Raw genomic sequence first — 21,573 nt, forward strand, 5'->3', positions numbered from 1 at the left:
TCCCACTCAGGGAAGATCTAACGAAAACGGATGGGCAGAGTATTCAGGGAATGCAAAATAAAGTAGGTTTGAAGGTGTCTACTACCTTAGGTGGATTTAATTTGGGGGGGGGGGGAAATAGAGTTTCAGGGGATTGAGCCCAGGACCTTCTGCGTGATGCTCTACCGCAGAGCAGCAGCCCTTCCCTAGCAGTGAGCCCCATTGTACTTCTGAATAGACACATATGCACAGGATTGTGCTGTAAGTAAAACCTCTCTATCTGGAGCCAAATTGCCGCTGAATATGAGTGGTGGGGAGCAATAGCAGGGGAGGGCTATTGCCCCCAGAGTCCTGGCCTGTTTGTGGAGTTCCCCATGACCTAAGGCACTGTGGAAAATGGGATGCATAACCCTTTTGCTTTGATCCACTTGGACTCTTATGCCCTTCTAGAAAGCCAGCCAAGAATTAGTTTGCAGCATTTGCTTCTAAGCACTTTTTTTGTACTTTTTCTTCCACAAAGGAAGCCAATGCAAGCTAGAAGCTGTGTCTTAAAGCTGCTGTTTCCCTGAGCCTTGATTATATGTATTCAGTTATGTTCAGTGGCTGTGGGGGTTCCTACTAGGCAGCTTTCAAAACACACCCTCCAGGCTCTTGCTATTAACTTTCAGTCCGTAACATTCTGTACTTTTTACACTGAACCATCTGAGCATGTGAAGAGAAATCTTAATCTCCCATTCGGGTAAAGGTTAGCTAAGTTGTTCCTCGAGTTCCCTTGAGCTTTGAAGGAGCGATAATAATACCCTTTCAAGATATTAAGTTAAAGAAAAACACGACTGTGATACTGCCTCACAGTCTTAATCCTTCTTTCCCCTCTTCAAAGTGCTGTTGAATGGAACCTGTGGACTGACAACTTGAGTATTGCAATGCTATTCGTTTACAGGAAAGGTTAGACGTGATTACCTAATAATAAGGACAACAGCAAATGGCAGCTAGATACAGTGGTGGAGCTGATGGGGTGGAAGGCAGGGAGAGCAGCAGTGGGTGGAATCAGAATCAATCACAGGCAGAGTTGCCTCCTGATTGGTTCACAGTAAGAAGATAGGTAGGTGGGGGCTGGCTCAGGGCAGACTTAGGTTGGTGGGGCAGTGCTTCAGTCACCCTAATGAGTCAGCCTCCACTAGCTGGAAATTAATCCTTAAGCCAGCCTCCCTCTCCTGGTGCCCTCCAGATGTGCTGACTGGGGCTGATGGGAGTTGTAGTCCAAAACAACCAGTGGGCACCAGGCTGGAGAAGAATGTGTTGCACCATTGCCACTGCAAGCCAGAAAACAGACCTGTCCTCCTGGCCAACGCAATGTTCATAGATGGGGAATTTGGAGTCCTCTACCTGTTTATTGCACTCCAGCTCCCACCTGTTGTTGATCTGCCTGGATCCACATACAATCAGTCAAGTTTTGCCTAAGCCTGCTCCTGTCCAGACTCTGTTCCAGACTTGGCTCTGCCAGGAGGGACAATGTGTTGTTGTTTTTTTAAAAAAAGATTAACTCTTGCCAGTTCAAGTCCAGACATTAGCATCAGTTTATATAGATGCACTAGCCTTTGCTCAGAAACTATTCCCTGTTCTCTTGAATGCAACACACTCGTTACTGTTCCGTCTACACATCTTGTTTCACATTGGAACAACTGAGTCGTGCTTCAGTCTGTGCGTAGGCAGGATTTGCATGCCCATTATACCTTTAGGTAGTCCTCTCTCTTTTTCTTGTTTACTCCTCTATCAAAAGTTGAACTACTATAGAATGTACCCTTAGCACAGCTGTTCAGTAAGCTACAATCAGTTCCCACTCCCCACCCCTCACGCAAAAATCAGAGAGTCCTGGGGATAAAGGAGAAATTCTCCCTTATCACATGCTTAAGTTGAAGTGATATATTTTTTATCCTTCACTGGATTTAAAAGCCTGATATCTCAAAAAGCTGCAGCAATTGCCTGCTTTGCTTCAGCACAGACAAGATGCTTTCGAAATGTGCACCAGACTGCTAGTTCCTATTCTCAATACAGCTACTTGGAAATAAGAACCATTTTATTTCTCTGGATACTGGGTGTTTGCAGAGAGTGCTAGGTTTTGTGTGTCAGTGCTGGGATTGCACAGCAGCTTCAAGCTTTTGCAACAGACTTAGTCTGGTCAGCACCACAACACATGTGTTCCATTCACCTCTGCTGGCCTTTCTACTGCTGGCATATAAGAAAAACTTCAGCCAAAGGTAGCTATCATTTGGTGTGCTGTTCATTTCAGGTGCTGGGAAACCAATGAATTACAAAGAATGAAAAACGTACTTTTCCATATATTTTATTTTCCTCCAATACTTCTAAACTGCACTTTCATATAAAATGTCACAAGGTGCTATACAGATTAAAACATAAAATTACAATAAAAACATCAAACACATCAGTAAGAGCTGGTTGGCGGAGAATCTCAAGTTTGAAAGGCCTGCCAGAATAACACAGTTTTAATACTCCGTTGGAATAATACTCCATCAGAAGACTTCAGATATTTAAAATTGCATAGCTGCAGATTACTGTCCAGAAATGTTTTATTAGTATGAGCCTGATTTAGTCATGATGTTCTCTTTTCCTATACGTGGAGTGCATCCTTAGCACATACTTTGCAGAGAGTAGATTCTTCATATGTCGTGTGGCCCAGGACTCAGAACTGCTGGTATTCGTGGATGAGTCTGCTAACATGGAGGAGAAATGATTGGCTGCAGGAAACATTCATGGAAAGAACCTCCAATATCATTGCTTCACCAGAGGCTCCCTGGGAGGAAAGACCCATTAGCCAGAGCTGCAGAGCTAGAGGAGTTAACCTTCCCCTTGACTCAGAGAACCCCTCCTCAGTGTGCGAGGCAACCTCTGCACTAACCATCCAATTCCAGCTGGAACGACCTAGCTGCTCTGGAGAAATAGAACATGAGAAATAGAACAGGCCTCCTTTAAGTCCCCAGATTTTTTTTTCTTAGGGTGCCAAGCTCGATACACTAACCTGATTGCAGGCCTACAGTAAGCCTGCAACATACACTCACTTTTCTTATGTGATCGCAACCTTACAAAGGCAATTGAAAAAAATCAATAAATAAATCAGAAAAACACAGGGAGAACAAAAAGTGTGGTAGGAAAAGAGTGGTAGGGAGAGTGGGAAACAGCAGTTTGCAATCCCAGCAGCCATTGCACTCACCCTGGGAGTGTTCAGGCGTTGTCAGAGAGCTGGAGATTTGGAGAGAGAAATAAGGCCTAGCAAGAGCACAGAGAGCAAGTGGAGGTGGTCTGAGAATGAGGGGAGGTGATCTGGAATGTGGTTTGAGAGGGGGGGGGAGGTGGTCTGAGGAAGCAGAAGTGGCCTGAGAGCAAGGGGAGCAGCTTGCAGGTTAAGGGGCCTTCCTGGCTTTATGCATTTTTGCTTTTGCAGTTCCTGGGAACCGAACCCTTGCTTAAGTTGTGGACTTACTGTATTTAAACCCACAGGCTGTTGCTGGAGCAGCTTTCCATACTCACTGCACTGGGTTGCCTTGTACAGGTATTCTAACCAGACTCTGTTAGATGAGCTCTGCAGTGAGCTGGCCATGGTGCTGATCTCTAGCAAACTACTGTAATCTGCTCTCCTAGATGGCACCTCCTTGGGGACTACCGTATGCCTGGGATAGTATTTATATACAGTGGTACCTCTACTTACGAATGTTTCTACTTATGAACGGAGCTCTGTCCGCCATCTTGGATGCGGTTTAGATAGGATTTTTTCTACTTTCAAATTTTTAGATAGGGTTGCTTCGACTTACTAATTTTTTCTCCCAATGCATTCCTATGGGATTCGACTTACAATTTTTTCGACTTATGAATGTGTGTTCGGAACGCATTAAATTCGTAAGTAGAGGTACCACTGTATACTACTCAGCAGGGCTTGGCCATGGGATATATAATAATAATGTGCACAAAACAGAATTAATACAGCATTCAACTGCACTTCAGTATGTATGAAATAATAAAGGGTGAAACATGAGGGGAATTGTGGAGAACAACATAGCTGAAACCAGTTGACAGGTAGAATGGAATGTTACCTAGTTGTAGCTAGAACAGCAGGAGGTTTGTCTAGATACCGACTTATTATTTGCCTTGTATTCTTTCTCATTTTAATCTGTGTGCACATATCAATTTAAGGCCACTTGTAAGGCTTTTCCTGTTTGAGAGACAGTGCGGTGTAGGGATTAGAGTGTTGGACCATAGAAGATCATGGTTCAAATCCCCACTCAGCCATGAAGTTCAGTGGGTGATTTTCTTGGGCCAGCCACTGCCTTTCAGCCTAGCCTACCTCACAGGGTTGTTGTGGAGATTAACTGAGGAGGGGGAGAGCCTATAGTTCCTTGGAGAAAAAGTGGACTATATATGCAACAAATGAATAAGGCAATTGAGAAGGTTGTGGTGGAACAACTGCAAGAATTCCTGGATGAGATTGATTATCTGGATCCATTTCAGTCTGGTTTCAACCCTGGATTTGGGATGAAATCAGCTTTGGTTGCCCTGACAGATGAACTTTATAGCGAAGAGGACAGAAGAAGCACAATCCTGCTCCTTTTGCTTGATCTCTCAGTGTCTTTTCATGCCATTGTCCATGGTATCCTTCTGGATGGTGTGGGATGTATGGTGGCTCTGTTACTTCTTTCAGCAAAGGGTAGCACTGGGAGAGTTGCTCTTTGCCCTCTGGTGAACATTGGAAGTGTTCATTGGGGGTTTCAAAGAGAAGTGTTAACAGTATGCTGATGATACCCAACTCTGTTTCTCTGTTACATCTGAGTCAGAATCCTGGACTGGTAACATGAAGGCAGTTTGTTGGACTAGATGAGGATCCATAAACTGAGTTTGAAGCCTGGAAAGATGGAGGCCTCCTTGTGCAGGGCGATTCTCATGTCCAGGAGAAAGGCCAATTGCCTGTCTGGGAGGGCGTTGCATTCCTTCTGAGGTCCACAGCTTGGGGCGAACTCCTTGATCCATCTTTGTCACCAGAGGCCCAGATGAACTCTGTGGCCAGTAGTGTCTTCTGATATACCAGCTGTGACCATTCCTAGACTTGGATAGTTGGACCACAGTAGTCCATGTATTGTTAACCTCAAGAGTTGGTTACTGCAACATGCTTCATGTGGGGCTGCCCTTGCATCTCATCCAGAAGCTGCGGCCAGTGAAGAATGCAGTGAACAGGCTGCTCACAGGGACAAATTACTGGCAACATGTTACTCCACTGCCGAAAGAGCTGCTCTGGTTCCCAACTTGCTATGAGGTTCAGGTTCAAGGTTCTTGTGTTAAGCAACCTGGGCCAAAAAATACCTTAAGGATTGTCTGAATCCTTAACCACCGAGATCCTCTGATAAAGCACTTCTGGTGCTTCTGAAATTTGGTCAGTCTTTGCTAAGAACAGAACCTTTTGTGTGGCAGGTCCTACTCAGTGGAACTCCCTGCCACTAGAGGTTCAACATGTTTTTATCTTTGTAAACTGCGTAGAAGCCTACCGGTATCTTGGCTTTAAGCAGTTCATGGATTCATAAATAATAATTCACACAGGGGCAGGGGAGAGAGAAACAACCTGCCTCCCTCCCTCTGGGACCCCAAGCAGCTGTCCACCCCCTCCAGTCCTGCAGTACTGGGCTTCTTCTTCTAGGATCCTCCATCCCCATCCCTCTAATACCACATACTGCACAGCCCAGAAGCAAGGAAAGGGCTGACCTGCAGGCAGGCTTCCCTGTACATGCATGGCCAAGCCACAGTGTGCTGGCCCACCTCTGTATTTTTACTGAAGTTTATAGTAACTTGAATTGATGGTTTCCTTGTAGATTTTTATTACATTTGTGCTTTTTAAAAAGTTGCATACCACTTAGAGTTTTATATATCAAGCAGTATAGAGATGGTTGTCGTTGGCATCCATCTGTCTTGAGATACCTGGTTTTCAGTTAATCAGTAAGTTCATGATCTAGAGTAGGGTGGGGAACCTCGAGTTCACGAGCAAAATTAGGTCCACCAGGCCTCAAAGTGTGACTTCAGGTGTGGGGCAGATAGAATAATAGAATCGTAGAGTTGGAAGGGACCACAGGGGTCATTTAGTCCAACCTCTAGAAATGCATGAATCCTTTGCTCAATGTGGGGCTCAAACCCACAACCCTGAGTTTAAATCTTGTGCTCTACCGACTGAGCCAACTCTTGAGATATAAGTGGGGCTTGGCCAAAAAAGGGCTTTGTAAGTTTATGTTTCCCCTCCAATAAAAGGGTGTGGGCATGAGAAGAAATTGGCATAGCTCATTACACATGGTGCCACACATTACTTCCCAGGGGTGCTCAGAAAAGTTATCTTCCACACAGCATTAGCAAGGGAAATCAGGTAATCCCAATAATAAAATGCTGCTTCTTTGTGCTGGGAAAACACAATCTTTTCACCAAGTAAGTGCTTCAGGAAAGAAGTCTGAATGCCCTGTGACAATTGAGCATTTATTGTGATATAAACTAATGCCTTTAAGGAGCCCCCCCCCGAATGTCTCTTTAAATAATGTAGGGAAGGGGAAAGTTTTTAGAAAGGCCTTTCTTCTTCCTTTGCCCCCCTCCTCCATGCAACTTGCTTACTGCTGCCTGGAGAAGAGGTTCCGGAAAGCGTTGTTGTAGTTCTTGTTGAAGGCTGTATAGATCAGAGGGTTGAAGAAAGAATTGGAATAGCCGAGCCAAAGGAAAATGCTTTTCCAGAGCGGGGGTATGTCACAGGAACAGAGGGGGTTGATGAGTTCTGTGATAAAAAAGGGGATCCAGCAGAGCACAAACACCCCAATGAGGATGCCCACCATAAGGGCAGCTCTCTTCTCTTTCTGCTCCCTCCACGTGTCTCCGTCCGTCTGGAAGGTGACTGTGGCGTGCCGGGCGGTGAACACCATCTGCGGCTGCTGGGAGGCTTCCTTCACCTGCCAAAGACAAACATAATCTTCAGACACGTGTGTGTGTGTGTGTGTTTTGCTGGCCGGCCTGCCACCTGCCACCTGCCAAACACGAAATCCTGTGTGCTGCATGCTAATTTGCAAGATGCTGTACAGCAGAGGTTTGCCTGGAGTTTTGCAGTGGGGTAAGAGTTCCAAGCAGGTGCGCGCGCACAGCTGAACACCCCCTCATTGGGGGGGGGGCAATATCTAGTGATCACATCCTCAATTTGGCTTGCACTCCTGGAGCATCCACCCTTCCACCCCCCTCTTACCTAAAAAGACACCACACCTTACCTTACAGAAGGTGGAGGAGGAGGAGGTGGGGAGCCCCCCTGCAAATACACAGAGCACTATCTTTTCCTGCTGGGGGGCCCCTTTTGCCTTGGGGGAAGAGGGAGAGCTGAACACTCAAAAGACCTCAAGTACTTTCAGGGCAAAGGGTGGGAAGGCCACCCGCTATCCAGAGCGGTTGTCCACCTTTGACTACCTCTAGTTCACACCACAACGCAAAAACTAACCAGCGAAGAGTTATGCAACCCCCCAGTGGAATGGGGTGACATTTTTTGCATCAGTCACTGTCACTGCCGGGAAAGGCCAGGGGCTGCAGGCAGCCCAGCTGCCCAAATGAGAAGTCCACAGTCCCTGTTGACAAGATCACCAGGTCCACAGGGAGGTGTTTTCTACCAAGTCAGCTTATTTAACTTAGTATTGGTGACACTGACTGGCAGAAGCTATCTGAAGGTCAGATGGGGGGTCTTAGCCCTACCTGGAGATGCCAGAGATTAAACCTCATACCCTATGTATGCAAAAGATGCGCTCTACAACTAAGATACAGATTCCCTGCCCTGGATGACTGGCGCCCTACGAAAACAAGTTTTTACCCTGCCCCTCTCATTTGATGGACTGTACATGGATCATGGATCACTTCCTGGTCCTGGCAAAGGGGCTTGAATAACTCAGAGAAGCTATGAGCTATGCTGTACAGGGCCACCCAAGACAGACAGGTCATAGCCGAGAGTTTAGACTAAATGTGATCCGCCTGGAGAAGGAACCGGCAATCCACTCCAGTATCCCTGCCAAGAAAACTCCATGGACAATAACAACAGGCATATAAAAGTCGAGTGCCTGGCGTGCTCTGGTCCATGGGGTCACGAAGAGTCGGACACGACTAATTGACTAAACAACAACACTAAAGTTACATCACTGGTAGATTGTAATTTCCCCCCCACCTATAAGATTTCCAACGTTTTATTTTTGCCCCCAAATGTATTTTTCATATTGATACGTTATGTTGTGACTGCAGCAACCTCACACTTTTCTATAACGTTATGCATCCTTGTGCGTTAGATAAACAAGCAGCATCTATGGCGAGAGGCAGTGTACTTAGCAGTTCCCTTATACTGAGAATATCTCTGGTGTGACCACAGTTGGAATACTGTGGGTAGTTCTGGTCGCCTCACCTTAAAAAGGATATGGCAGAATTGGAAAAGGTTCAGAAAGGGGCAACTGAAATGATCAAAGGATGGAGCAACTCCCCTACAAAGCATTTGGGACTTTCAGGTTTAGAGAAAAGGCAAGAGTAAGAGGTGACCTGTTTATAGAAGTTTGTTAAATTATGAATGGAATGGGGAAAGTGGATAGGGAAAGTTTTTCTCCCTCCCTCATAACACTAGGACGTCTAATTAAGCTGAATGTCGGAAGATTCGGGACAGATAAAAGGAAGTATCCATTCATGCAGCACGTAGTTAAAACTAGGGAACTTGCTCCCACAGGAGGCAATAACAACCGCCAACTTGAATGGCTTTCAAAGGGAATTAGACAAATTTGTGGAGTGTAAAGCTATCCATGGCAACTAGTCATGCTGGCTAAGCTCTGCCTCCCCAGTCAGAGGCAGCAATGCTCCTCAATGCCAGTTGCTGGACACCACAGTAGGGGAGGGTGGTGTAACGGATTGACACAGTTTTGAAATATTTATTCCTACCTGGCTGGAAAAGAGTTAATCCACCTCCAGCCTGACTGACATAATATTCTGATGGGGGCGGGACTGTTCCCAGTTTAAAAGGAGAGAGGAGCGGTTTGGTCAGAGAGGTGGTTGGCAGTTGACAGTTGGGAGTTAGGGAGTTGGGGGTAGAGGGTAGAGTGTTAAAGAGGGATGCAGGAGCTGTATGAAGAAAACTGTGTTAAATAAAAAAAGAAGATATGTGCTTTTAAGAACCAAAGAAACTCATGTTTATAAGTTAAATAATAAAGTTAAATGTGCTTAAATGTTCACTGACTCGGCAGTGTCTCGGTACCTTCAGAGGTGTGACAAAGAGGGGAGAACAAAGCTTTCCTGGGGAAGAGGAAACTGTTTGCTGTTTCTCCTGTCATGCAAAGGGCTGGTTAGCGAAGCCGAAGGAGCCACATAGTTGCCTAAAGGAGAGGCACACTGTAGCAGTAGGGATCCCAGGGAGGGAGACCCCACTGGTGGCCGTAGGTTTCGAATGCAGAGCCTGAGGTACTCTGGAGACAAGTCCAATTTGGACTCTGGAGGTTTTTTTCTCCTGTTTGTGGAGAAGCACAGGGAGAGCCCCTGAGGTTAAAGCAGTGAGGTGGGGGATCCATCACGTGGTCTTGTGCTTGGGTCCTGATGAAGCTTTCCCATGGACATCCGGTCAGCCACTGGGAGAACAGGATGCAGAACTAGATGGGCCATTGCTCGATCCAGTAGGTTCTTCTTTTGCTCCTCAGCATCCACTGATTCCGCAAAGCCTCCCCCGCACCCCAATTTGTAGCTTCACCTGTTCTGTGATCTCCCTGGCCCCTTCACTCCTCCAAGCCTGCCTGAGTCTTTGTTTTGTTTTATCTTCTGGGCAGAGAGAATGTCAAGCCTTTGCGGTGTACAATGCCTAGCACAATAAAGATGCTAATTAAATGTTAAATAGGAGCTGCAGTATAATGTGCTGCTGGCCTGCCAGGGCTGAAGTTGCAAGATTAAAAAGAAGGAGGTGCCAGGTCCCAAAGGGTGGGTCACAGCTGCCTTGGTGTGGATCACTCCCCAAGTGTTGTGTATTGTCAAGCTGCCAAATGTAGCTGTTGGCTGCAAGATGGTACTCAGACGTGGAAGGCTAAGGGGCCAGGGCTGCAGAGGATCAACAAATGGATTCTTAATAAAGACGAGATTCAATTGGGATGTTCTGCAGATGAACCGATTGTTAACTGGTGACTTATGGAGTTTATGCAGAGACACTGAAAGGAGCCCTACCTAAATGGGGTGGGTTTTTAAATGTTTGGCACTAAAATGAAGGTGTTAACTTCTGTAGAGCTCAGTTGACTGCCAAGGCTCATGGGAATGAAATACAGCTACTGGTATATTTACATACAATATTTAGATATTTGGCCACATTCACACCATAGGTTTATAGCACTATGATGCCATTTTAAACAGTCATGCCCCCCCCAATAATAATAATTCTGGGAACTGTAGTTTGTTAAGGGTGCTACTGTTCTCTGAGTGGTTTAACAATCAATCCCTCTTCATAGGGAATTATAGCTCTGGGAGTGGAATAAATTCCTTGAGCTGAAGGAAAAGGGGAAGGCATGCAAAGTGAGATGTTGATGTGCTTGGAATTGAAACTTTGAAGAGACGTAAATTTTGACATCACAATTTGCAAGATTATTCAAAAGGATTCAGGTGCTGAAACATTTATTTATTTTTTGCATTTGAGAAAGATAACCAAAGGTGGTTGTGTTACTTATTCTTGCAATTTAAAGTAGACATGCAGTTTCAAGTTTTGTGCTGTTCATTTTTTCTGCAAGACACCTGTTTTTGAAAATTGAAGTTAGCAATTGGCAGGCGGGTGATCAAGCAGTTAGCCTTGCCAAGGGCTCAAAGTAGCCTGGCACCATGCAAAGGTCCCTGGTTCAATTTCTCCCATCTCCAGGTAGCAGGGGTGCCAACTTGAATAAAATATTGTGGGGGCTCAGGTAAGCCCCACTCTGCATAATCGATCACATGACGCAGTGCACACACACCATTTGAATGGGAATGCCCGTAACCTTTGTGGGGGCCCAGCCCCCTCAAATATTTTATTGCACCTCGGAGTTGGCTCCTGTGCTAAGAAAGACTCCAGACTGAAAACCTGGAGAGCTTCTGCCAATCAGTGTAGGCAGCATAGAGCTAGACAGACCAGTGATCTGACTTAGAAGCCATTTCATTTGCCTTTAAAATGTTTCCCTATTACATCTCTGTATAAATAAAAGCATCTGTTGATACCTGCCTGCTTGCCTGACAACTGTTAAAGTCACACTATCCTGTCTGTAAAAAGGTAACAGTTCTAGGATTAGTCCTTTTAGCAGCTATTGTGCACTCTCCCTTAAGTGCTTTTAGGTAATGCATCCACGAGCAAAAACGAAGGGCTTGAATTGTGTAGGTTCTTTTATGTGTGAAATGTATCTCAGTTTTCATCCTGTTTGCTTAATTAAGGGATTAATATGATATACGCATAGCAAACTCATTCTCCATGCATGGAATCTTATGAAACCAAAACTGCACACCCACACACAAGAAGGGAGGTATAAACAGGCTTGAAGAAACGGCAATGTTTGCAGAACTACAAGAAAGGTATTTTGCGTGGCTGGGTGAGAACTATGCAGGAGAGGGCAAAAAGCAACTCATTGAGAACTGAGCAAGATCAGTGTATACGGAATGCTGAATGGATAGTTGGTAGCAGATTGGGGAATGGAATGGAATGGAATGGAATGGAATAACAGGGCATGGCTTGTTGGCTGGCTAGAATCCTGAACAAAGCAGCACTGGTCCAGCCCCAAAGAGAAAAAGAAGTAAAGCCCCAATTGATGTCAATAACACTGTTAAGATTAAGCTTAAATATCTTTAGTGGGAGATATCCCACTAAAACCAATATGTGTCTTTTAATACTTGACACCTTCAAGTGTTCAAAGTGCTTCATGGATATTATCTTTGCAACAACCCTGTAAAGAAAACCAGGATTAATGCCTTCTTATTTCAGATTGAGCAGGGGGGGGGGAGGTGATGAGAAGTAAGGCAGAGGGAACAATGACTACCTAAGGATGGCTAGGGAGTTCCTGGCTGAGATGAAATATGAGCCAAGGGCTTGTGAGCTCACACACTCAGGCAGCAGAGGGCAACAGCCATTGCATAAGATAAATAAATTCAGCAACTTGCCGTTAGCCACTGTGCTCAGGGCTCAAAGTGGTTGATAGTTAAAGCCAGCCACAGACATTTGGGTGCCCCTCCCTGAGTCAAGGTGTACAGTACACAAGGCCACCAGAAAAGTCCACAAGCGCCTCTCCCCCCCAAGCCCAGTACTAAAAACACAACAACAGTAATAAATTACTGACAGCCACTTCACCCTGCCTAACGGAAGGTCCGCTGCGTGAATGGGCAGCCCTATTCCAGAGCAGACAGCAGCACCTGATGAAAAACTAACCTCCAGGGCTTCAGGTGTGATAGGAGTGATGGAGTTGCTCTTCCGGGATCCAATGCGAAACTTGGCTGCCTTGTAGATTTTCCAGTAGACAAAGAGCACCACGCAGAGGGGCAGGTAGAAAGCCCCAAAGGTAGAGAAGATGGTGTAAGAAGGCTCCTGGCTGACTTGGCATTCCTCATTGCCCTCCGAATAAGTCTCCCCCCAGCCAAAGATCACCGGAGCCAGGGAGATGATGGCCGAGAGGACCCACGTCAGAGCAATCATAATGTTGGAGATGCGCCGGCGGGTCCTCAGGGTGTACTCTAGGTGGCGAGTGATGGACCAGTAGCGGTCCAGAGCAATGGCCGTGACGTTCCAGATGCTGGCCGTGCAGCACAGCACATCGCAGGAGATCCACACCTGGCACAGGATCCGCCCCAGCCTCCAGCGCCGCCCGGACAGTTCGTGGACCAGGCTGAGAGGCATCACCAAGGCGGCCACCATCACGTCCGAGATGGCCATGGAGGCCACCAGGTTGTGAGGAACCCTGTGGAAAGTGCGGACACGCAATATGGTCGCCAGGACCAGCACGTTCCAGAGGAAAGTGGCAACCACCAACATGGCCAACAGAGTCAAGACGAGGACGCTAAAGATAGACAAGGGTCCATGGGCACCAGGGTGGTCCAGGAGGGAGCTGGAGCCTGTCCGGTTGGATTCTGCTGAAGTAGTGACTGAGAAGCAGGTGAAGTTGGGGCACCAATCCATTGTGTAAGAATGAGCAGTAGAAAGTTTCGGAAGGCAAGGTGGAGTGAAATGCTTCTTCTGGTTGTAAAAGGTGGTGCTCTTTGTTATCCCCCAAGTTATATAGTTAAGGAAAAGCCATTCTTCATTGGGGGGGGCGGGGGTTGCCAGGTTTTTTATTCAATCCACAGTTTATCAGTTAGGCTGTTGTGACTTATCCTGGCTTGTCACCTGAGCTGGGATCTGTTTATGAAAACTTCATTGCCAGGAAAGGCAGAATTTCCATTTTGGCTGCTGTCTTGCATTCCTTATTATCAATTTTTAAGTGGTATTTGTTGTAGCTTTAATACTGCCTGGTTTGCAAACCTCCCAGAGAATATCGACTGGTGGGTGGTGATATGCTTTTAATAAGTAATGATAATAGCAATAATATTTCAGGCTCCAGAGCTCGGTCACACTCCTGGTTTGTGAAGCATCAATTTGGCAGGTGAAGGCCCAGGATACACACTAAGGAAATATTTGTGAGAGATTCCAAATTCTGTGTCGGAGTTTGCCACATCTGTAAATTGAACAAAGAGAACCTGCATTAAGAAGAATACACATTCCGTTGGAGAATGCCAAGTCTTCTGCTTTTCTGAAGCATTTTTGCAATGTTAGAAAGTTAACGCATTGGTTGCAGGAAGTTTAGGGCAAAAGAGGAAGCAAGAGATAATGCCTTTACAGTGGAGGAAGGAGAAGAAAAAACCCTTACAAATACCAACAGTTCTGACTTTGTAGCCTCCTCTTCCCTCTCCCTTCACTTCTGTCTCCTTCTTTGAGAAATCTTAGATTTAATGTCATCTATTCTTGGTCAGGTCCATGCTTTACAGAAACAGATGCATTGGGGGGGGGGGAATCCTGATATTGCCATATTTGCCACGGAGATTTCAAAGCCTACAAAAACAGAATTAAGGACCCAGTCTTCCCCCCAGGGTAGATAGCAGGGCTCTCTACACAAGCCTGAGCCCCATCAATTTTAATTCAGGTGCTAAGCACAGACACCACCACCTTTGACATCTTTCTGAGAACACAATGGAAAAAAAACCAACCCCAGCTTGGAAACTTCTAAAGATCAGAGTCAATGATAGCTGCGGCCATCACATTTTAGACCAGGCTGACTATACTGTTTCTCTTTCCAGTGGGCATTTGTAATGCAATTGAGCATTCTGACCAGTGCAAATGTTGCCTGTATATTGCACTACAAAGCAACCAAGGCAAGCTCTGTTGGGTGTGAAAATGCACTCTTAGGGATCCCTTTTGCATCTTCCGCAAAAGCAGCTGAAAGGGGATGTTGGCCACTGCTTTCGCCAAAGCACTCCACTGGGGAAGCTCAGCATTTGGAACATCTGCAACAGGAGATCACCTTGGCTGCCCTGGCTGGGGCTTGACAGGAGATGTCGTTTGAAACATCTGCAGGCACGAGGTTAGTGAAGACCAGGACTTTTTTTCCAGCTGGAACTCAATTATGGCACCTCTCAGGTGGGCGCCATTGCCACTCATGGTGAGTTCCAGCACCTCTTTTTTTTCTAGAAAAATAGCACTGCTGAACACTACCCTACATAATGCCTGTGGGATCCTGGTGTGTTTGTGTGTGATTAGACAACAGCGCCATGGGACAGAGACATGGGCTCACACAAGGTTGATTGCACAAACACACACAAAGAACAGACCAAAAAGCAAATGGCAAGTACGGACACTGCAAAGAACTCTGCAAACATGAGGCTTCCCCCAACCCCAAGTGTGTCCCAGCCCCACCAGCACCTTAGAGACTCACCGTGGATTGAGAGTCCCTCACTCTCATCGAACTGGATACCTTACATCGGATGAAGGTATCTTGCCACACTGCCACAATAAATCTGCTAAAGCTGAACGCTGTTGTGCTCTTTGCTCTGGTCCATGGGGCTGCAGCCTTACCATGCAGTCGTAAGCACGCTTCCTCGAAAGGAAGCCCCCTCGAAGGTGTTTAGGATGCCGCTGTTCACTCAGCAAGCCCCGAGGAATTCGATGGCACTTGCTGCCAGACAACAGCCTGAAGTCGGAGAGGCGCAGCGAGACTTTCTCTTTTTTTAATGCAGCGTTTCCAGGAAGGAAGACCCCACTGGATTCAACGGGGCTCGCTTCCAGGATGGAACACAGGATCGTGCGAGCCTCAGAGAAAGCCACGTTGGATTCGGTGGGACCTCCCTACCGTGTGTTTTTGTGTCTACACACAGGCTAGCGCTGCAACGCGGTTCTCTCTCTGCGCCCCTTCCCCCCTCGCACCGCTTTATTTGGGAAACCGCGCCCGATCCACGCGATGGCAATACCTGCCGGGGCGCCTGCTCTGCGGTTCCAGCGGCTGCAGCAATGGGAAGCCGCCCTCCTCCTCCTCCTCCTCCAAGTCCGCCGGCTCGCTTCTATGCTGAGGCGCGCCCATCAGCTGACAGCGCCCGCTCGGCTCCCCAAGGGCTCCACGCGGTCAGGAGGGCGCCTGGTCCCCGGAGGGGCTCCCTTCATCCGCGCATCGCGCGCCTTCCCGCCTGCCTCCTCTCCGACCTTCCTGTTCCAGGCAGAGAGAAAGGTCTCCCCAGCCCCGCCGAAGCTCTGCGAGCGCCGTCCCTCTTCACTCCCACGGCGTTGGTTTTTCGGGGGGGGGGGGCCTCTCAGGCGCTCGCCGGGATGCGCCGCAACACTTTGGTCCTGGAAGCCGCCTGCTTCCTGCTTTGCTCCAAGTAATAGCAATCTTCAGATATCCAAAGGGCTGTCATGTAGAAGATAAGCAAGCTTGTTTTCTCTTGTTCCGGAGAAACAATAGCGGGGAAGAAGATTCCGGGGAAGAAGATTCCGACTATGACATACAGGGAAACTTTCTGACAGTAAGAACAGTTAGACAGTGGAAGGGACTCCCTCGGGAGATGGCGGACTCTCCTTCCTTGGAGGTTTCTTAGCATAGGTTGGATGGTCATCTGTCATGGATGCTATAGCCCTTCTCCAAGGGTTAGGGCTTTCAGGCTTCCCACCTCTTTTTGTACACATTAAAACACATACTCGTTGCAATACAACAAACAGTTCTGCAAACAACATCACAAAAGCAAGGAGAAATTGATGGGATGATGAAACTCCACAGAGGGGAAAGGCCTGAGAAAATTTAAGGGCGTTTGCCTGGTGCTGGAAAGAGAATGGTGTCTGGGAGAGATCTGCCACCTCCACAAATGGGTTGCCATATCAGAAACTGCCCTCTCCCCAGTCATCAACAACTTCACTTCCACTGTTGATGGTGGGGCAGTCTGAGAAGACACAGGAAGCTGCATTGTCATGAGGTTTTGGGGGGGTTAGGCTGAATGCTCAGGCCTTCTTATAATTCTTGGAAATGTCAGGCTAGCTTCCTGGTGATGGGCCATTAAGAGGAACAAGGGAAAGAGGACAAATGGGTGGGGCCCCCTCCTTCAGCTCGAAGGTCCTGGGAAGGACAAAGACAGAGTTAAGAGCAGAGAGAGAGCTGAGTGATGTGAACTAGAAGCTAGAAGAGAAAAGGCTGCAGGTTGGGAAGCCAGAGAGTCAGAGCCATGCCTGATTTCTGTTTGAATCCAAGGCTGCAGCTATTGGGGAAACAAAGCCCTCTTGGGGTTTGTATACATATAAAGTTGTATAAACATAAACCACATGTCCTAAAGACACCGTCATCATCTCTACTGTCCCCATCTATGTCAGTACTGTCAATGCCAACTGATGATGGTTCCCCAGTTTCAGGGAGACATTCCCAGCCCTGCCTGGAGAGGCCAGGGAGCAAACATGGGAGCTTCTGCATAAAAGGCACTGAGCTACTCTCCTTCCCCAAGATGATTGGCATGCCAAGGCCATGAAAGCAGAGAGTCCTCCTGGGTACAAGAAAGCCAGGATTAGCTGTAAAGAAAAGCACCAGCACTTAGAACTGGGCTCATTGGCTGCAGTGTGGGTTCAAAGGCAATAGTAGTAGGAGCAATATTAATAATATATAGGCTACTTAACACCCAGATGGCTTCTAAGCAGTTTAGAAAACATAGAAACCAATTAATTGCACAACATGATCATCAACACTGGCCATCAGTTCCCCATCTGGCTTTCTGGGTCAAGGCTCAGAGCTGACTGTGGGAAATGGTGAGACCACTGCTGAGATGGTTGCACAAGAACTCCCAGAGCAGTGTTTCTCAACCAGTGTGCCTCCAGATGTTTTGGGACTACAACTCCCATCATTCCTGACCACTGGTCTTGCTAGCTAGGGATGATGGGAGTTGTAGTCCCAAAACATCTGGAGGCACACTGGTTGAGAAACACTGTCCCAGAGGAACCTCCCAGACCACCAGAGCCTAGACTCTCACAGATCTGGAAGACCCAGATGCTTCCCACCATACACCATCAATCCAGGAATACACCAGGAGGCTATGGAATGAAGCTGGAGTGTCCATTTTTGGGCCAGAAGGTTGCCCTTTAAGGCTCTGTAGTTCTCTCAAGGTGATGGAGCTTGAAGGAGGTAGTCTGGAGACAGAGGCATAGAAAGCCTCAGTCTGCCCCCAACCTCTGTTGGAGCAAATTGCTCACTTGGAGCTACCTGTGGTTCATCAGGCCAGAATATGACACCTGCAAGCCTGTCCTCCAGTTGCTGGTGCTGGATTGGGCGAGTTCCTTGTTCTCACGCCACTAGCAGGAGCACAATGAATCAAGCAAAGTAAATCTGACAGATGCAGATTGTTTAATTTGCATAATTTATACAGACTAGAAAAGTTCGCTCTGTAGTTTTGATTTTCTAGCACATACATGACAATGGTCTTACCTTTTGAGAAAATAAATGATACGCTGTTAAGAACCTAGCTATTTTCTAAAATGCTGACTAGAAGATTTTGAAGCACAGAAATTCATATCAGGCTATATGATGCTGTAAATGTTTTGCCCTGTGCAAGATTAATATTTGGGTTTGGGGGAGGGAAATGATGGTGATGGGGGATGTTTTTATCAGTGCTTTGTGATTTGTTGAGTTTAGATTGCTTCAAGTGTTCTGTAACATACCATAAACACATTTGATAAAACAAACAATCCTTAAATCAAGAAGGCTGAAAAATGCAGTGAGAAATTATTGTCTGCTAGGATTTGGTATCTAAAAAGTCATACACAATTTTTTATTTTTTATTTTTGATAAAACGATGCTGTCAGAACCAACTGTGGAATCTGCCAAGGAGACAGATGGCCTTAATGACAGAAAACTGATGGCACTCTAAAACTCAATTACCATTGATTTGGGGGAGCCTTTCTTCTTAATGCCAAGATGTGGTGCTGATTTGTTTATTGCCAGGTTTTTGGCACCTTGGAGGACAACTGGCAACAGATCCAGTAAACAATTGACATTATGGAAAGTGATTAACTTGAGAAGATCAAAGGGAGAGGCAGCTATACAGGTGCTTTGATAGCCTCTTTATCAGTCATCCTTACAATGCTTTGAACCCAGCTCTTTCATGGGCCTAGTTCGACATCTATTTTATGCCATCAGAAGCTTTTCCTCCACTCTTCTTCATAGTGAGAATTGTGTGCTTAGGCTTTAGAAAGAATGTTGTAGAACTATTTCTCCAGTTGCTTCAAGTGTATTATAATCATTACATTTCCATCCCATCCACCCCCACCCCCATCCTTCAAGGAATTCAAAAGGAATTTCATGGCAACCTTGTGTCATAGGTTAGGCTGAGGGAGTCCAGAAGAGAGACGACTGAAGAGCTTATTTAATACCATATGCATTGTGTATGTATCTTTTAGAGTGAAATATGTATTCTTATGTGCACAGAACATGCATGGCAGCATCTAGAGAAGTACGTAACTTGTCTTGGAGTTGCATTCCAATCTGCAAGCAAGTCAGCAAGCATAGGATTGGGTGTGTCGGTCAACTGCAAAAAAAACAGACCAGGGCTGGTCCATGGGGAATCTGAAGGTTTATAGGGTAGCAGAATTGCTCTCCATCTTTGGAATGGATGTGATGACATAAAAGATGCTGGAAATATTACAGGCAAGTAATTTCATGTTTTCTTTGGGTGGTGGTGGTGGTAAAAGTTATCAGAATATGTTGTCAGGTTATGAAATGTCTCATTAAACTTGACCCTGTGTTCTTCTTACAGGAATTGCTTTCACTGACTGGGAAGTAAACCCCATTTATTTCTGTAGTACTGGTTTTGTTTCATATTATTATATTTCGTGATTTTTGTTTGTTTAACAAAGGGCTGAATCCAGACTAGGTTTGTCCATTCCCATTGAGCCTGCAATCCTATACACAACGTCCCTATACACAAAGTCTCACTCCTTCTCGGCAGGCATGTGTAGCATTGCAGTGTAAAGCAGGATTAACTTAGTCGGGATGCAACCCACACTATAGAGCATGTCACAAAGAGCAAGTCAAACTTGCTCAGTGATTGACAGAGGTTTCCAGAGAGCACATTGAAATTATGCATACTGGTAGCATTGAACATATGTATATACTCTGACGCTAGGAACATAATTGTGGCTATGGGAGATCTAGTGCTTATATAACAAAGAGCCTTGTGGCACCTTCGAGAAAAATAGATTCGTTGTAGAGCATTTTTTTTAAAATGGCTGTGGGGGAAATGGCATTGTCTTTGCAAAGGAAATAAGCAGAACTATTAGCAGGTGGCGCTGTGGGCTAAACCGCTGAGCCTAGGGCTTGCTGATCAGAAGGTCGGCGGTTCGAATCCCTGTGACGGGGTGAGCTCCTGTTGCTTGGTCCCAGCTCCTGCCAACCTAGCAGTTCAAAAGCACATAAAAAGGCAAGTAGATAAATTGGAACCACTACAGCAGGAAGGTAAACGGCGTTTCCGTGTGCTGCTCTGGTTCGCCAGAAGCGGCTTTGTCATGCTGGCCACATGACCTGGAAGCTACCGGTATACGCCGGCTCGCTTGGCCAATAATGCGAGATGAGCGCACAACCCCAGAGTCAGTCACGACTGGACCTAATGGTCAGGGGTCCCTTTACCTTTACCTTTATTAGAAGCTTAAAATGCAGGGGTGTCATTTCCCTCCTGCTGTGTTTTAAATGGCATTTGCACTTGCCCCCAGCCCAATGTCTTCCCCCAATGTGCATTACTGTACCCGATTTATTTCCCCATGGCAGCAATCCTTCCTTCTCCTCCTCCAGGAAGTTGCGATCTGTACATGCTCCGTTGACTGTGTATTTGGAATCTCTGTCATTGGAGTTTCTAAAACAGAGGTCGGGTGGCCATCTGCATGGATGCTTTAGTTGAGATTCCTGCATTACAGGGGTTTGGACTAGATCAGGGGTCAGCAAACTTTTTCAGCAGGGAGCCGGTCCACTGTCCCTCAGACCTTGTGGGGGGCCGGACTATATTTTTTGGGGGGGGGAATGAACAAATTCCTATGCCCCACAAATAACCCAGAGATGCATTTTAAATAAAAGGACACATTCTACTGTTAACGGAGAAATCTGAGGGCTCCCTTGGACAAAAAACAACAACACCAGCCAGGAATAGCAGAGCAAAACAGCAGCCAGTAGGCTTGGTATTTATTGAAGACTGTTGCGACAGGTCTCCCACCTGCTCCAAGGTGAAACAAGATGGAAACCCTGTACAAAAGAGAACCCAAACTTTTATTTGCTGCTAATCCCCATGTGCCACAGCGCAGGTGGCGCTGTGGGTTAAACCACAGAGCCTAGGGCTTGCTGATCAGAAGGTCGGCGGTTCGAATCCCTACGATGGGGTGAGCTCCCGTTGCTCAGTCCCAGCTCCTGCCAACCTAGCAGTTCGAAAGCACGTCAAAATGCAAGTAGATAAATAGGTACCGCTACAGCGGGAAGGCAAACGCCATTTGTGTGTGCTGCTCTGGTTCGCCAGAAGCTGCTTTGTCATGCTGGCCACATGACCTGGAAGCTGTACGCTGGCTCCCTCGGCCAATAATGTGAGATGAGCGTGCAACCCCAGAGTCGGTCACAACTGGACAACTTTACCTTTAATCCCCATGTTACTCCCCCCCCCAAATTACATCACTAATACATCATGGTTACATCATGAAAGGGGAGGTCAGGTGGCAGTAAATTGAGCATCCTGGACCCTGCCCCATTCCTCCCCTTGCCCTCCACCAAACACTCATCAAGTGTAACAAAAGAGATACAGTGGTACCTCGGGTTACAAACACTTCAGGTTATAAACGCTTCAGGTTACAGACTCCGCTAACCCAGAAATAGTACCTCAGGTTAAGAACTTTGCTTCAGGATGAGAACAGAAATTGTGCGGCGGCGGCAGCAGCAGAAGGCCCCATTAGCTAAAGTGGTGCTTCAGGTTAAGAACAGTTTCAGGTTAAGAACGGACCTCCGGAACGAATTAAGTTCTTAACCAGAGGTACCACTGTATTTACATTTCCTTGTT

General features: G+C 46.6%; 1 protein-coding gene across 1 annotated transcript; it reads right to left on the reverse strand.

The window, feature by feature from the left end:
• Nucleotides 1-6,491: 6,491 nt before the first annotated feature.
• HTR5A (5-hydroxytryptamine receptor 5A) lies at nucleotides 6,492-13,168 on the reverse strand. Its single transcript, XM_035130269.3, has 2 exons — nucleotides 12,425-13,168; nucleotides 6,492-6,959 (listed from the first exon to the last, which is right to left on the reverse strand). Exons 1-2 carry the CDS (start codon nucleotides 13,166-13,168, stop codon nucleotides 6,627-6,629), a joined length of 1,077 nt encoding a protein of 358 aa, XP_034986160.3. The 3' UTR covers nucleotides 6,492-6,626.
• Nucleotides 13,169-21,573: the final 8,405 nt, after the last annotated feature.

Source organism: Zootoca vivipara, chromosome 11, assembly GCF_965207765.1.
Source record: "Zootoca vivipara chromosome 11, rZooViv2.hap1.1, whole genome shotgun sequence".
In the NCBI taxonomy this organism is placed as follows: Eukaryota; Metazoa; Chordata; class Lepidosauria; order Squamata; family Lacertidae; genus Zootoca; species Zootoca vivipara.

Coding starts and splice junctions, on each gene's coding strand:
- HTR5A (XM_035130269.3), bottom strand. CDS start 13,168: ATGGATTGGTGCCCCAACTTCACCTGCTTCTCAGTCACTACTTCAGCA. Junction 6,960..12,424: donor TCACACCTGAAGCCCTGGAG/GTTAGTTTTTCA, acceptor TGTCTTTGGCAG/GTGAAGGAAGCCTCCCAGCA.